At 32.8% G+C, this 18810-nt stretch overlaps 1 protein-coding gene across 2 annotated transcripts; it reads right to left on the bottom strand.

Moving 5' to 3' along the window:
• Nucleotides 1-4483: 4483 nt before the first annotated feature.
• Nucleotides 4484-18153, bottom strand: LOC143909272 (uncharacterized). 2 transcript variants are annotated; one of them, XM_077427178.1, is made up of 11 exons: nt 17932-18153; nt 8713-10156; nt 8426-8641; nt 8135-8344; nt 7886-8050; nt 7627-7791; nt 7376-7549; nt 7191-7305; nt 6344-7110; nt 6179-6274; nt 4484-6110 (listed from the first exon to the last, which is right to left on the bottom strand). In XM_077427178.1, exons 2-11 carry the CDS (start codon nt 10132-10134, stop codon nt 5865-5867), a joined length of 3576 nt encoding a protein of 1191 aa, XP_077283304.1. In that variant the 5' UTR covers nt 10135-10156; nt 17932-18153; the 3' UTR covers nt 4484-5864. The 2 variants fall into 2 exon arrangements, with proteins under 2 accessions (XP_077283304.1, XP_077283305.1); XM_077427179.1 differs by lacking the exon at nt 17932-18153 and adding an exon at nt 14547-14626.
• Nucleotides 18154-18810: the final 657 nt, after the last annotated feature.

Here is an 18810-nt window from a genome sequence, read left to right as displayed (position 1 = left end):
TATTTTTTCATAAATAAATACTTGCATTTAATTTCATAGATACATTTTGAGACTACTCAAGTGGATATACAACGCTGAGTATTTTAATAAAGAAATTTGTTTTCTTTATGATTACAAATAAAAATATATCTTACTGACAAAGTATAAATAATTAATTTATTGCAATTTTGGGTTAAGATTCGGATTTGGGGTTGACTATCTCCTTATGTCCTATTTTAAGAGTATATTCATGACGTGTGTAACTTGCTCCAACCCCCCACCCCCACAAGAACATATTGACTGTATTGACGTACATACATACGAAGTACATAGAGTGGTGAATAAATAAATGCGAGGATTAAGACGTCTAGAAGTCACAGCGTCACCCACTGGGCTTTCATCAATCAGTTCGTAAGCCCGAGAGACACATGACCTCAAACTGAAAACACAGGGTCGCACATCACATACTTTTTATAGCCGAATATTTTATTTTGTCACGGTTTCGTTGTTTTAAACAGAGTTTCATACATTAATAGAAGGCGACATGCACTTATAAAAATCTTTATAGCGACTGTTGATGTCAAAAAAAAATGTTTAGCAACTTTTGTAGACAGACGTGCGAATTCAATTTGAACAACAATGCCAATTTTAAGTTTAGTATTTCAGCATTTCCTTTGAAATATTGTATTTGGATTAGAATATGTCTTTATTTATCTAAGAATATGTAAATGAATATTTATAAATCATTTTAGGATGCGTTAGCATTTACAGCTCAGTCGAAATGTGGACTCTTAATATACATATACACATGTAATTATCACTTGGTATACATAATATTTACTACTTTTAGGCTATCAAATTATCATATTTATGTAATATTATAAAATCAAACGTTGACTAACTAACGTACAGATATCTGTTATGTACTAGACGTTTACCCCATTTTTATCTGGTTTAAATTGTGATCTTCATTTAGATTTAACCTGTTAGCCGACTATTACAGTTGAGTTGATTAATTTATTGTATGCTTATTTAAGTTAATATTTATTGCAACCTGAGTTCGTGTACGGACAAAATCATATAATTTTCATCAGTTTAAGACTGCGTAGGTATATTAACCATAATGAAGAATAGTTAAAAATTTATTATTATTATTTACTAGTGGTTTTACCCGGCTTCGCTCGGTATTTGTAATATAAACAGTTTAAACATGGCCAATCTAATAGTAAAGATTCATCTGTGTTTTTTTTATTAAATTTATTTGAATCGAAAAAAAAATATATTCAACGATATCAATATCGTCGTCATAGAAACTTTGATATGTTTTCGATGCTCCCAACCAAACCTTACATACATTAAACCTTGCATACATAAAAAGTCTCTTTCAAAATTATATATTAGATGAGGACTTCTATTCAAGTCCAAATAAACTCGCCAAACCGAATATTGTACATGTTATTTATTGCTATAATTACCCTGCTGTTATATTATATATTATATATACCTATTGTTATACTATCCTACTATGTTATTTAATAAGTATACAGATGTGCATAAGTAGGTAAAGTACCTACATAAGTATATGCATTTACATCACGTCAAAATATTTCATATTATTTAAGTGTATTCCACTCAGTTTCGGCTCTGAAAAATTTAGCTGTGTACAACTACAGACTTCGTTCCAGTTTTCCAGACTAAGAGTCATCCCTATACGCAGTGGTGTAGTCGGGCCAGGTCACCGCCCTGGTACTTTGATATAAAAATTGTTTTTTGAGTACAATTAAAAAATATTTTTGCTTATATTTCATATAAAATTTTGTATACCAAATATTGTGAGCAGACTCTCGTTTTAACATTTGGTGACTACAACCGTATCCTCACTCAAATGCCTATTTGAGTGCAGATATTTTTTTTTAAAACAGCCCAACAGAAATCCATTGAAAAAATTATAGACACTTTGATTGATGCCGAAATCGAATCATCAGAACTGTATATTATTATATTGCAAAAAATAAGAACTTACTCAGACCATTTTGATTGACTTTTCAAGTTAATTAGCATGTGATTTTTTTTAGATATATTTGTACTCCCAATATTGGGATACATATTTTTTAGGTTGTGGCTATTTGCAGGTACTATATCTGCGAATTATTGGCTATTTGCAGGTACAATATCTGCGACAGGCGCAAAGCATTCTGCGCATGCGCGTGAAATGTCACTGTCAACGTGTTAACTGTTAAAATTTTGTTTTAAACCTCTTAAAATTTAGTTCGAACTCGTAAAGTGACGTAGAATAAAAAATATAATCCAAATTAGTTAATATTATTAATTGTTAGAAAATTATTATCATATACAACGTATAATACCTACGTACAAGTACAAGCCGCGAACTAGCTAAATGATATAAATCTATTATATTATAATAACGTGCGAAATTTATTTGCCTCATTTATAATGAACGATTGATTAAACAAGTCTAGCATACATTAAATGTAAGAAATTATAATCGGATTATAAATTCACGCGCATGCGCAGACGGCTTTGCGCCTGTCGCAGATATGGTACCTGCAAATAGCCAATAATTCGCAGATAGCCACAACCTATTTTTTAAGTAATGAAAAAAGCGGGGGAGGGGTCGTAAAAACACCGCTCTGGTACTTTTTTGTTTATCACTACACCACTGCCTATACGTAGCTTTTGTTAATAACAAATCAGTAACTAAAAAAATGCGATTAAATAAATAGCAGTGGGGAAATGTACGCAGTGCCATCCCTTCTCAAGCGTGTCAGCAAATAAATTCTAATTCCCGACATTTATTCAAATCCCACATTTACATACAGCGTAATCCTTTGTAGACGGTATATAAACCCTTCTGTTCTGAGAAGCCTACATTGTGTCTTCTCAACACTCCTCCAAACAGTACGCTGAGAACTGCCACTCCAATTGGAAAGTAATTGACAATTTTAGTTGTCGACTAGTCATCGTCTCTAGAAAAATCAGGTAATTACAATATTTTAATATAAAAATAATAATTTTACAATGTTATCAAAATATTAATTGTGCAAACAATATTTTCAGAGAAAATGAAGACTTGTAGACGTCGTCTTGCCATGGATAAAATAGTTATATTTGCCGTTACGATATGCTACGTATTAGAGATATGTGGGAAAATATACGGAGAAGAGATGACCGATGATGTAAGTCTATATAAGCTTGTAAATAATTTTTTTTGGAATCCTCATTACTTCTAAATTTAAAAATTTTAGGAAATGAAGAACAGTGCAAACGCCAACAAGTTTGAGAGTGATATTGAAAAGAGAGGTTCCCCAGGAGGTATGTGGTTTGGGCCAAGATTAGGAAAGCGATCTCAATCATCTTTAGAGACGTTGGATCATAGTCGAATTGTTGCTCTTCAACAGCTTTTGGAAGCAATGTTGCCAGCATTAAATGAAGAACACGGTGGAACCGTCTATGGACCTGCTGGTAAGGAAAAATTCATTTTTTTATGTGTTATATTATCCACTGTTTTAACAAGAAACATTTTTCTTATAGGTACAAAGCGTCGATTTACACCGAGACTTGGAAGAGATTCATCCGAGCAGGAAATTATGGGACCTTCTAAAAATGTTGATTTCATACCTCGCCTAGGGAGGGAGCTGCCTCCAGCAATTCTAAGAGAACTGTTCAATTCTGAAGAGTTTGTTTTAATTTATACTTATTAAAAAGATGTTGATATACTATTATAAATGATTTTATCATTGTTGTGGATATCATTCAATATGCAAAAAATAATAAATAAAATTTCAGTGGAGCTAACTGGTTGAATTTGTATGGAAGGGCCATAGCTGACAACAGAAGACCAACATTTACAGAATCCAGAATACCACCTTTTGCACCGCGACTGGGTCGCCAACAATTGTGGCCATTTTACGGTATTAATTTACATTAATATAATATTTAAAGAACCCAATAAACATTTATTTACTTTTTTGAATGTTAATAGGAAATACAAGATACACCAGGAGTACCGAGAATGAGATCGGAAAAGTTCAAAAGACACAATCGCCCAAATCATAAGGCAAATGATTCCAGAACATGATATCGTCGAAGTCTTAAATTTTTTTTGAAAAATTCCTTATGGCTGGAAGAGAAATCGATTTGTGCTATGACCATTGCGATTATATATTTTTATTCATGAATAAAAATAGTCATAGTTCAAATTGTAATCTGGGATATTTCAAAAGAAAATTTTTGGCATTTGCTAATCCAAAATAAATGACTTGTGCAACATTTTACTATTATCAAATTTAATGTAGCTTCTTTTCGTATACTTTGGGATATAAAAGACGACTTTAATATTATAATAAAAAAAATGTTATTTACAATTTTGTGAACATGTTTATATTGTAATTGAAAAATAAATAATTATATAATAATTCAATAAATTATATTATTATACTTATATGTATGTGTATTTTTTAAACTTAAAAATAAGATAATAAATGAAGATCAGAAATAAAATAAAACTTTTATTGAAAATATGTATACAAAAATATTACACAAAACACTGAAGTTTATAATATAATATACACATGTATACAAAAATCAATATTGAAAAAAGCACTTTTTCTAAAAAGTCTAAACACAAAAAAAATAAATACATACTTTCCAAAAATATATATTTGTGAAAATTGTAATATAAGAAAGATCAAATACCTACAAATTATTAAGTGTCATATTATTATAAATTAGAGGGATTACGTCAATGCAGTATGTATGTATATACATACATACATACATACATATGTATGTATGTTGATGAAATTTTTTTATCATTTTAAAGACGAAAATTATAATAGAAATGAGAAAAATATTTTATAATAATATTTAAAATCCATTCAGCAAACAGATTGTGTGTGGAAAGCTCTAGCATGTTCATTTTCCTTCAGTTGGACACACAATCAACCCACAACACATTCATATACATATACATACATACATTTGTATGTATTCATTTCTATTTTTACGTATTATTAATGTATAATCAATAATTTTCTATTTTTATCACAAATAAATCTAATACTTAAATATCACAAAATTTTGCATCTCTGGCAGAAAAAATATGTAATTTTTTTAAAATAAAATTTATTCATATTGAACAAAACGATAGATAGAATTAGGTCATTAATAAAATTAATAATAATTTCGTGAGAAATAAAAAAAAACAATTATAAGGTTAGTTAGTGTCAATCACACTAAAAAGCATTTTTTAAGTGAATAAAATGAGGCATTCATGATTATGCTAATATAATAATTATTAGATCAATATTTGAATGACTAGAATTGAATGAGTTGGAATTCTAGTGTTATGTTTGGAAAAAAAATTACTATAAAATGTAATGATCATCAAAAACGTGATAAAATATAATATTTAAAGCATATTGTGCTATTAAATAATTTATTCTTATCTGTAAAAATGTATATATGTTAATAATAATCCACCTAAACATGAAATTGAATTACCTACTTAGTTACTGAATTAAAAATTGTACTAATGGTATGTGTATATTTGTATCAATTGGTAATTTTATGGCATTAATTTAATAATACAGTTATCTCCATACTGGCAATTATACTGAATGGCTTAACTTTTTGATAAAATTTTATTAATTTACTAATTTGTTCATTTAAATCAGTATTTCAAATATACTGAACTTAAAAATAAATGTTCCAAAACGAGTTCAGTTCCGAAATAGTGTATTTAGCTCCACCACAACCTAGTTTTACAAGTTAGCAATCCAAATCTCAAACAAAATTTATTAATATTCTCCCCACGCTTATTCACAACAAAACTTTTTATCCAGTTAATTAAAAATAATATTATTTCAAGTTAAAATGTCAGACACAATCTGTCTCATGATAGCCGATCTTGGTTTATGTTTTTTGCAATAGGCGTTGACTGGATCTTTGTGTGGGAACACTTGGGTAATTTTTCCTACACCTTTTGTATGTAATGCTTCTCTAAATAAAATCCTGGCTCCAGTTCGAACGTATTCTGGGTGCCTTAAGAAGCGAAAAACAACTGAGGCTTCTTCATTTGCTCGTAAGATTCCATCGCTCGATAATATTCCCTGCATTATATAATCAAATGTGAAAACTATTATTTTAAAACTTATTACCATTTAAAAATGGAACAAACCTCAATTACGGCCGTTTGTCTTATATTTCCTATATGGACCGTCGACTGACATCCTCGGAAAATTGCTGCCGAATGATTTAGAAGTGATACAGTAGCCTACAGAAAAAAAATATTAAATTTGAAGAAAATATTTCATGTGAAGTATTATTTAGAAATTAATAATACCTGGAAAAAGTAGCATCCTCTTGGATTCTTTGGATCTTCAGTCAAATCAACATAAGAAATCACAGAGTTGGCATTTAGTTCTTTGAGACAAGTACAATCTTCAACTTCTTTATGTGTATCACTATCGGATGAAGTCGATTCTTCTGTTTCTTCTGAATTTGTGTCTGTATTGGGGTGTATTGGATCAATTAGAAACATATTTCTGAACCGACTAGTATATCGACTTGGGGATAAGCGCGTGATTCTGTTTTCAGAATCGGAATCTTTTTGAAGATTAACTTCTATGTTTCTATTGCCATTTGATTTACAATTTAAATTATTCAAAATTGTGGCAATTTCTACATCTTGTAGAGAAATCTGCTTGTTTTTATTATCTAACGCTACATTCACATCTTTATCAGCATTGATTTTGGTATCTGACAACAGGGCAAGCTGAAGACTTTTATGTTTATTCTTCTTTGAAAGCTTAGGAGAACCTTTAGAATTACTTTGAAGCGTGTCACTTTGTTTCCAATTTACCAATTTTTCTTTCTTGTTAGTATTCACACCCAATTTTGAATATTGATTGGTTAACAGTTGTAAATTTTCATCATTAATTTCGTAATTATCAGGCACAGCTAAAAGAAACATCCCTTGTCTAAGTCTAGGTGGTAACCAAGATAATCCAAGTGAAGCAGCCTGTCCAGCTCTAACTACTCTGCACGGTGCTTTATTTCGATGCAAGGAATTCACAGATATTGGAACAAAATCTCCCGAATCTAGTGGACCTGAATTAAAAAAAATATACATTTAATATTATATGAAAAACGAACAATATATAAAATATTTAAAATTAAATATATCTAACCTATAAGCAATTTGGTTTTTTCGGTGAGAACACCTTTTTTTAAAAGCCCTCCGACAACAGGACCATTTGAATCGCCAATTTTGAAGGTTTCATCCACTTGAAATTCAATAGGTTCCTAAAATATAATATTTCATGTTTTTAATTTATTTTTAATGCACACAGAATGAAGTCTGAAATAAAATTACTTGTTCTAATCTAGCTGGCGTTGTTGTAGGTGGAACTAGAAAGAGGAACCACCGAAGAATATCAAGACCCTTTCCGGTTAGCGAAGACACTGGCAGTACAGGCACAGTGGATCTGGAAGCTGCATTAGGACCTGCAGCAACAGCATTGTCCATATTTGAGACAAATAATGGTACCTATAAGAAAATATTACAATATCATTCATTAAAAAATCAACACACATATGTATGTACGTATAGTATAAAATGTATACCTTTCGACAACCAATTGATTTGAGTTCTTCTTCCAACTGCTTCATAATTTGATCAGGAGATGTTGCATCAATTTTGGTAACCACAATAAAGAACGGTAAATTAAGAGCTACCACAAGGGCCAAATGTTCAAGAGTCATTTGATTAATACCTGCTGTCGCTGATACCTGGAAAGAAAAGCAATTTGAAAAAATATATATGTATATACATATATAATGTGAATTTAGTTAAAATGATAATAATACAAAAACGCAAACTCACAACAAGCATCGCGTAGTGTGGAGAATATCCAGTTAAACCTTGAACGGTAGTTTTTAAGTATTTTCTATGCCCAGCCAAATCAATGAATGATATAAGTTTACTGCTGCGCTCGTTGATTTCTTCAGATGTCATTAGTTCACTGTATGCATAGTTTACGGGTCTACCCTGTAATGCAAACCAAGACAGAATAATTAGAAATGACATATATTGTAGTATTTATATGTATTTTTAAAAAGTAATAAAACATACTTGAGAATCGAATCCGAGTATTTCATGACTGACCGAGCTAGTCCTCCCAGTTTTAACCTCATGCAAATGACGAAACATGTTAAGCCGTGCACTACCTCGTCCATTATCAAGCTCTCCTTGTGTTAAAACACCAACCAAGGTTGATTTTCCAGCATCATTTGAGCCCATAACGGCTACGCGAACTTCAATGTTATGTTGATCATCTGGTACCTAACATTGACATTGATTAATGTCACCATATTCAAAATACCAACATATAGTTAAATAAAAAACGTAGATATCTGATGTTACTTTTCTAACGAGGACTTCGGCCAAGGCACGTCTAGTATCTGGCAAGCGGCGATATCCTAAAAGAGTGCACGCTGCACCAAGGCGAGTTGCCATACGGCGAAGAGTCTGCAATGACGCACGCATCTCAGCTGGAGCAAGACCTTGAACACGACCACAATCACGCACTCCAATTTCATAAAGAGCTTCTCCTTGACCTTCACGTAAACGCCATTTCATCTAAGAACAAAATTAAAGTGAATTATTTAAAAAAATAATGGAAATTATTTAGTGTATTATTAAGTACATACTTGGGTCACGAGATGTTCAAATCGTTGTTTTGTGGGATTGACAAGTTTCAACTTATATTCCACATTACCCAATTGCGGTTCGGGAGGCAATGCTCCAAATACGTTACTGGACCATTGATCGTCTTCATTTTCAGATTCAGAATTTCCTTCTTCTGAATCGATGTTGCACTCAGGGACGAAATCATCTGAATCCCCTGAATAATCTTCATTGAAGATTTTCTCAAGAGACACTTCACGTGATAGTCTACTATCAAAGTCTGCAAATGGAATAAACAAACCTTTTCCAGATATGGAACCACATAGCAGATTTCTGCCGTGAAGGTCTTTCATAGAGTTATCATTACTATCAGCCATAAAATTACAAAGGCCACTTGGTATATCTCCTGTAGAATAATTGGATTTTTCAAAATATGGAAGAGAAGTGCTTAATTCTGTTTTCTCCACTTCACCATCTGCTTGCTTGGCGAAATCGAACGGTTCAGTTTTTCTCCGGCTCCTTTTAGTGCCATCATATTTATCCCTCTTCTTATTTGAATTATTTCTGTTCCACTCGTTAACATTTGTTCCGATCTTGGTGTTCAATTCATTTTTAATGACCTTTTCATTGTTCCAATTTTGTACTTTATCTGTGCTAAAATCTACACTCGCAGCTTGACTATCATTAGCAATGAAAAATCTTTGTCTATATCTATCCAAATTGTGATTGTCATCATTTGTTTTATTAAAAATAAGATCCATATTTTTCCTTCTATCAATCGTGGATACTGATTCTGAAGCACTATATGCATCATCGCATTCTTCATCGTCACAAGTGTCACTGACATCTAACCAACTTACGTTAGAATTAATTAAGTTTTTTTTAGAAATTTCTTTATCAGTGATATGCGTTTTGTTTACAGCAATGTTTTTGTTTAAATCCATCTTATCTAAGCGGAAACTGAGAACTGAGTCATCACATGAAATTTGATTATCATCTATCTCAGAACATCCCAAATCTCCATCCAACCAGCTTGAGTTATTATTCTTGGAATAAGAACTCCCCACTTTATCGAATCGTTTCATTTTAAAAATAGACTTTATGGACTCATCCTTCGAATTGAACATTTTTTCTACCTCTATTTGACTAGCGTTTGAACTACCTAAAGTTTTATTACTGTTTATTGCAGTAGTGTTGTAAAGAACATCTTTAGTATTTGCGCTCACCGTAGCATCGATTTCAATTGAACTTTCTCTTCTTACTTTTCCTCGTTTGCGTCTTCTTCTACCTTTTTTCGTAGGACCCTTATTTATTTTATCAATAATTTGGTTCTCTTCAGCGTCCGATCCATTGGAACACACGGATTCGTTATCTTTAACGAACACCTCAGGTAAATTCTGATTTTGCGTCGAGTCTTGGCAACCCAATCTAATTGCTGCGTCCATGTTTTATGAGATCTATCGTCAACTGTAACAGAAGAAATAAAATTATTAGATTTATTTGGAGCAAATGACGGTAAAAGGATGCTCAGACAACCACAATGTGTGGTAATATTGCAGCATTCGATTCGCCGGCCAGTTTGCGTAATAATAGCACGAAAATCAGAAAGTGAACGTAACGTAACCGTAATATAATAGTATCGTGGCATTGAAAACAGTAACTGTGCCCCGAGTACCGCTATGCTCTTATTTATTTACAATCTAAAACACGAACGATAATATTATTATACGATTCTTATACTTTCAGATACAATTGGAACTACTTTTGCATACTCTATCGCATTCTGAATAAAAAATGAACACGAGAAAAATTTACATACATAAATATTCAAAACATCGTTTGCTATTACACAAAAAAAGTAGCTTGAAGACGATTACGTCTGTAAAAAGTAAAAATACTTGGCAGCGTCTCACTAAATTTACAGAAAAACAGAAACAATCTCAATACCCTTCTATATATAATTCACGTGTGGAATATTTGAGCCCGGTGACTTAAATTTAGCAGATCATCCCACATTAATATGAACTATACAAACAAAAGAAAATCCTGAATGTTCAGAAGTGTTTTCATATATAATATATGTAAATATGTACATTTATAATAGAAAAATAATCAGATTTTTCAAACACGAACCTTAAAATTAGGGCAACTTTTTAAAACAAAGGGCTTTTATTTTTAAAACAAAGCAATAACAAAACATGAAATGATTCTTCAGTAATAAGGAGACGTTTGCAATGGATTGGAAAATTGAACATATTTTGAATTAGCTTACAGTAATTAGAACACTTATAACTAAAGGCCGGATAGAGAGCGTGCTTTTTCCAGGAAACACGGCGTTTTGGGTCTATTCACAAAGCTAGAGTGCAATAAAAAAAGGTTCGGCGAACCTTTAACAAAGGTTCATCATAAAAATGAACAATGCACAACGAACAATAAACAAAGAACGGCACGCTTCCGGTCCTACCTCTACTCATAACTAGACTGCGGTGAGACACAGTGCTTTTTCCAGGAATCGGGACGGTTTGGCCCTATTTACAAAGCTAGAGTACAAAAAAAAGGTTGGGCTAACCTTTTACAACAATTGAACAATAGCATTTACAACAATTGAGCAATAAACGGCGCGCTGTGGATCTGGCCTTTACTCATAACTAGAATTGGTGATGGTTATCATTTACGGTAAACGGAATATTGCGCAAAAACGACAATCGTTGCCACAAAAATCGCAAATACGGAATATCTGACACTCGAATTCTCGTTAGTACAATATTTTGCGTTTAAAGCATTCGATTGATGGAGTTTTTGGGTGCCAGATATTCCGTGATAGAGATTTACATATATGTACATTAAGAATAAATACATTTATTGCTCTAATTCATTATATGGCTTTGGATGAGTGGTTGTAGAAGTATTAAGATAGCTGGCATTACAGATAGCAACAGTTTGCATCTCAATTATGTGTCAAAAAAATATTTTTTTAAAAGAAAAAAAGGAATTGGAAAAAACCACAACAAAAACATCACGTGACTAACGTTGACACACGTAGGTGCCAAAAACTGTGTTGATGAACACATTTGCCAAACAGACTCATTGCCAAAGCAATACTATACATTTGACACAATGTCAATGACACCGTTAAGGTTAAAACATAAAAACGTCAAAACAGCAATTAAAAAATATATAGTTTTCGATTTCGTACGTAACGAGAGTATTGCATGACAACAACGGCAGGTGTAGTCGACTTTTATTTGCATGTGCGAAAACACGCTCAACACGTAATCTACCACAATAATAATACGAGCCTTTTGCAAAACACGCTCAATGTAATCTGAATTTCAGCAAAATCACGATTAGAAAATATTTTTCGCATGTGCCATTCACAATACATTGAAATGTTTGCTTATATTAATCTGGTTAACGTTTAGTCACGGAATTATAATATTATATTTGGTGTGGGTTTGTACATGTGTATGTGACCAAACTTGGGAAACGCAAAACGTGATGTCTACATACATATATAATGTTATATATTATGTTAAGGCACGTACATAATAGTTTCATCAAAAGTGACATCATTCTAGCCCACGCTTCTGCCAAAATTTGAATATGTACATACATAAATAAACGAAAAAAGTATGGCAAAAAGTCAAGAGAAATCAAGAACCTTCAAGTCGACCTTTTTCCGAATCACCAACTGTAGAAAAACAAATTTACTGTTTGCAAATTGAATTTATATACGTACATATGTACATACATCAAAATTTGTTGATGTTCAATTTATTTTGAGCAATTATAAATTATACGACTGCATTCAGTGTGTTAATAATTTATGAAAATGTGCAATTATAAATTTTCGCTTTCTACATCAAAAGGAAATCAGTTATTTCAACAAAAAAACAAAAATATCATCACAAAATGAGCACTAGAAAATTTTAAAATTCTGCGCGCGCACATTAATACGGGAGGAAAAGCCTGTTCCTCTTGTTCCTGTTGTATCCTGCTCGCGAAAATTAAGTGAGTATGTACCGTTTACCATGCACCCTTTTTTTTTTGATCTTTCGATTTTCGATCTTTGCCTTCCGATATTTGCGTTTTCTGTAATTTAACATTCCGGCTCGTCACGGAGACCGATCAGAATCGTATCGTGGATGTTTGCGCCTAAAAAAAATAAACTGCCACTCCGGTTGACGGATGCTTACCAAATTTTAGACGTAACTTGGTATTAAGCTTAAACTTGTAGATATGAAATTTCAATTCAATAAACCAAAAGGTTTCTGAGAAAAACATAAAAAAATACAACAGACATGCAATAAAAGACACATACACATTTTTTCTAGATCGTGAAAACGTGATCAATGATCGAATCTGTCAAAATCCAAGTTCAAATTTTCACATGATCACAAAACTTCATTGTATACGTACATAAATACAATGTAGAAAAAGTAAGTATTCAAAAATACTATAAAATACAACATAAAAATGCATACAAATGTACATAAAGAAAAATCGAAAGCGAAGTAAGAAGAGGCTATTATTGTTAATTTGTAAAATCACAAAAATTAAAAAAAGTTGTTTAAAAACTTTTGATAAAATGGATTTGACTTACAATGTATGTATATCAGATTTTTTTTCATATAAGGCGAAAAAATGATGGTTTATGAGAAATTTTGTGTATTTTTGTGTAATGTTTCATTTTTCCCTTATCGAAAAATTTAAAACATTTTTCGAAATATTTTAGCCGTCTTTCCTGTAACTGCACCTGTGTGTGCTAAACACTTAGCTCTGTGTACATATGTTATGTTACAGTCCTAGTATTTACTTCGGTTCGTTCATGAAAATACTAGTTTGTTTATTCATGAACTATAAGGACTAACAAACTTTTATCAGCCAAACGCTAAAAAAATATTTAAAATGGGAAATCCTATAGAAACCGCATTGCAACATATTAATTCCTGTTACCAATGATTTTTAAAATACTGCAACTCCGCAACGCATACATAGAAGACAGAAAATGGAGGATAGGCCAAACAAACAAATTGAGAACAAACTAGTTAATTTGTCAATTTGTTCTTTTGTGTACAATATAACTAGCCAGATTGGTTCGTGTATGAACAAACTAATATATTCATGAATTAACGAAATCTACACTTTGACGGTAATATACATAAAACAGGCAATATGATTCAAATTGCACAATGATAATTTAAATATATAGTTTAAATATCTATGATGACAGTTTTTATGACGTCATTTTCAATAGTAATTATGTATATAAAAAAAGTTTTGATGCTCTAAAATTTAATGTTTGTTAATGGATGTTCATTATATAATATTAAAATGTCATATCCAAACTCACTAAATTATAAATAATGATGTTTTACATTTATTCATGTTTTATAATTGTATCATTAGTGATTTGCTTTAATAACTTTTGAATCTGTAGAGGTCAAATTATAATTGCATTGCATAAAATACAGCTATATATGTACATATAAATACACGGCAATGTTTGCGATCAGCTGATGTAAACTTATCCGTACAAGGGAACATATTCACATTGAACTCATTTCCGTTGAAAAGATATCGAATTCGAGTAAACAAATTTCCTGGTATCTGATTAGCCAGTGCGTGAAGTTTGACATTAGTAGGGAACTACGGAAAGTTTTTGACTGGTTTCACAGCAAGAGCACTAACCCGTTCTACTAGCGAACTACTAGCGAATCCGAAGACAAAGAAAAATAAAATAATTCGTCAAAAATAAATTAGACGTCAAAAACTATGCTAATATATTATTTTAAAAGCATTTCGAAAAATAAAGGAGGTATGTAATAAAAATACATATTGTTGATCTTTAACTGACCAAACCTGGTACCACACGTTGATACGACCGAACAGCGCGAAGTCCGCACAACACTTGACTATGGAAATGTTCAACACGACACTTCTCAACATGTGGTGCGTCAGAATGCAGATTCAAACATCGACTTGGCAAGTTCAGATGTTGGCAAAACAATAGCAGACCAAAGCGATAATTTCCGATAATCCTCTCATATTGACGACTACTGTATTAAGGTGACCATTCGTACTGGTTTTTTGGGTATGCGTCCTGGCAAGTCGCGCGATAAAACCAATACACTTTTTAAAGGTTTTATATTTATTTATTTAAAAAGTTTTGGACCATTGTGGCATTACAGGAAGAACCTAAGGGCCGGGCCGCACCGTGCGACTTGCGAGCGACTTGGTTGAGGGCGACCAGACCAATGCATGCAGGTAGATGGGACTTGCCACACCCGTCAACTTGCTTGTCGCACACATTTCCATACATTTTTTCGTGTCGCGCAACTTGTCGGCCGACAAAGTTGCACGGTGCGGCCCGGCCCTAATGCGCCACAATAGCCTAGATAATAAAACAAGAGAGGGAGAAAAACAAAAAATAAGACAAAAAAACAACATTTAAACACACGATCATAAAAAAAACAGTAAAGTAATAAAATAGCGGAATTGAGGATATAATACTGCTCGATAAGCGCATTGATAAGATAAGAAAGCTGTATTTATATTTGAATTCAACGATATCGATATCGTCGTCATAGAAACTTTGATTTGATTTTTTTTCGATGCTTCCAACCAAACCTTACAAAGTCTCTTTCAAAATTATACATTAGATATGGTTAATCGGACTTAAAAACGTATAAAATCAATTTTACTATGTTATGCTTGGTAAATGTTAAATGATTTTTAAAATGTATGTGTATCAAATTAAAACAGGCAAAATTTATTTTCCTTGTTGACTAGCTTTATACATATACATATGTATGTAGATAATCGAAATGATGATTTAATAGATCTTAAATTATTTGGGATATAATTATTCGAATAAACTGATGCACAGCCGATATCATCTCTTGACATTGGCCTATTCCGTGATAAAAGCTTTGTACTGAAAAAAATGCGTGTGAGTAGGATGAGCACTCTACACGTTCGTGATGGCAGTTTTTCTCGCGACTTGGCTAACGTCAAAGGGACCCACAAGTTTTAATTATCGAGCGGATGTGGAAAATGAGTTTACTCTAGAAATTAGGTGGAACTCGAATAAATTGTGGTTCGCTAATTACATCCCAAATGTGAATCGATACCAGGATAACCACCGCTGCGAAAATCGCGCGCGCGTGTCTCCTCTCGCATGAAAATTCATCGCATAGGGAAATTGTCGTACAAAAACTGCCAAAAAATTGCTCAGCAAATGCTTTTTTTAATGAGATTTTTATTATTTGTAGCGGCAGTTATCCTGGTAGTGATTCACATTTGGGATGTAACCCATTTACCTAAATTATGTAAATGTTATATCCGTTTAATTTGTTTTAGTTTGTTTAGTTGTTTCACCCAGAGACGCGGCTTAAAACTTCGGCCGCCTGTGTACAAAATTAAATGCATGCGAATATTGCAAAAATCTTACCCTGTGATAAATATTAGGAGAGAAACATAGTGTTGAAAATTGTAATCACAATAAAAACTAAGCAGAAAAACAAACAGGAAACCAAAACGTTTGGTTCTGAACAGGACAAGAGAGACTGAATGTTTTCAAGTTCATTCATGAAAATATAGTGTTTGTACCCCCAATCCCACATCTAGGACATTGTTCTTTCGATGACCAAACAATACTCAACATCCTCGAAGAAATACATCTGGCAGTCGCAAAGATAATAGAACATAAAAGACCTAGCTTTATGCGGACCGAAGCTATACCTGCTATCCTGTTATTTCTTAGAATTATAATTATAGTTCGGGTGTGTTACAAGTTGTAACTTACAACAGCAAGTGTATACAACAAGACAAACTAAATGCATTTTAAAAAATACGATGTCCCGTTTTGTATTTTTCAAGGAATATAATTTTTTCGATTCTCATTTATTTCGGCCGCCTTTATAATTCGGCCGCCTGTGTGCGTTGCACATATTTGTAAATATGGTAGGCGCGGTCCTGGTTTCACCCAAACTACAGAGCAACAGTAAATTGCGAACTGAATGTTAACAAATTCGGATGCGGTGCATCCGCTCTAAAATCGCCAGACAAATTGAACGACAGATTAACGGACGGCTGCTTTAAATGCAATTCTCGTCTTCTCGAATGATAGATTGCACATCAGATGACGGGTAACCTTTCGATGTGCACAGATGCAATTATTAAAATGGTAATTATTAAAATTGAGTTGGATCTTTCAGGCGAGTTTAATAAGGGAAGATTCGATAAGTTCCGAATCTTGCCTTATTAAACTCGCCAGAAAGATCCAACTCAATTTTAATAATTGCATCTGTGCACATCGAAAGGTTACTCGTCATCTGATGTGCAATCTATCATTCGAGAAAACGAGAATTACGTTTAAAGCTGCCGTTTTGTTAATCTGGCGATTTTAGAGCGGATGCACCAAACCCAACAAATTCTCATACGACAGTTATCGCTCATTCCCATCGTATATAAAAGTTTGAGAAGCGATTGATCGGTTAGAACACGCAAGTATGAGTCAATAATGGTACACAGTTTCAAACGGAACAGTGCAATATTTCTGCAAAATAATGCAATAGTATGAATTTACATAAATACGCGTATTTCCCACGTTCGATTATATTCTACTGCGGAAGTTTAATGAACTTACATATGTACTATTACAAAATAAGAAAGTTCAAAACATGTATTGCAAGGTCATATTATTTAATTGTTGTCCAATAAAAAATCCATTACAGTACCTTATTAAAGTGGAAAGAAGTCCTTTGTGTTTAAAAGAATTTTATCGTATGCATAATGTTTACGCTTTTGTACGGCAATTCAATTTCTTTTACAAAACAAGCAACTGTTTTTTTTATTATCTATAGAATGACTATTGTATTTATAAATAAATCGATATATAATTATAAATAAAAACAGATAGCTTACAATTCAAAATATTTTTAAAACATATAGATAATATATGTAGTTATCTCTTTGTATGACTAAAAATAAAGATACATACGTGATGCGTGTAGAAATGCGGCGTGAGTGATGCAGTATTTTGAATTATTGCGCAATAGTTCAAATTTGCTCAATTCTACTGACAGCTGTTAGGTGAATATTTTGACAAATGCACGTACAAATGCACGTTTGAAATAATGAACGTTTTACTTTCAGAACCATAAATGACGTAAATGTAGCCTTTACTTTTAGTGTTGCATTTTATTTTTTTTGTTTGTATATACATTTATTATACTTACATATCATAAACATGGATTGAGGTTATTGGCAAACAACTGGGTATAATTTGCGAAGGCTGATATCGCCTAGTGATGGCGATAACGATATATCTATCCGTTATGGTCGATGACGAGAGACGAAGCAAAGGGTTTGGGGTCCGCTCGTCGTCATCGGAGGGTGCGCCCCTCGCGCCTCCGCCCCCGCCCCCACTTCCACTACAATGTCTACTGTCAAATTACATTTCTACCAGTGTGTCATTGTACTAAATACTTGGTGCATTTCTATTGTACGGGCGTGACAAGCGGATGCTACACATGCACAAGCCATATCAAAAGGTGGGGCAAAAGGGGCTACTGCCATGTACTTAAAAATTTAAATTCTGTCAAAAAAATACATAACTTGTATGTAAAACAGTAGAACATATGTATAAAAAGGGGTAATTGGATTATTAGTCACATTGCGATGGTTACAGAGACAATTTTTGCTATGAAAACCGCGAATGCGGAATATTTGGCACTCGAGTTTTCGTTAGTATGATAGTTATTGTTAGTATGGTGGACTTTTCGGCTGCCAGATGTTCCGTTATAGAGATTTTAGTGACTTTTGGGGGAGCGCTTTGTGACCAATGATCACCGAACCATAAAAAGGTTCGGTGATTATTCCAAGCGATCTCGCGCAAATCACTAAAATCTCGATCACGGAGCATTTGGCATCCAAAAACTACATCAATCGAAACCTTTTACCTGTACCACATAATGACTACTGTTAATATTTATTGTAGTATGGGAGGGCGTATGGAGTGAAACGTGGGAATTACTACGACACGACTATTTAATGTGACGGGCGGGAAAGAAGTAAAGTAGCAACGGACCAACATGGCCGAGTTGGTCCCTACTCGC

This window comes from Arctopsyche grandis, chromosome 3 (genome assembly GCF_051622035.1).
Source record: "Arctopsyche grandis isolate Sample6627 chromosome 3, ASM5162203v2, whole genome shotgun sequence".
Classification (NCBI taxonomy): domain Eukaryota; kingdom Metazoa; phylum Arthropoda; class Insecta; order Trichoptera; family Hydropsychidae; genus Arctopsyche; species Arctopsyche grandis.
This window is presented reverse-complemented; position numbering and strand designations above follow the sequence as displayed.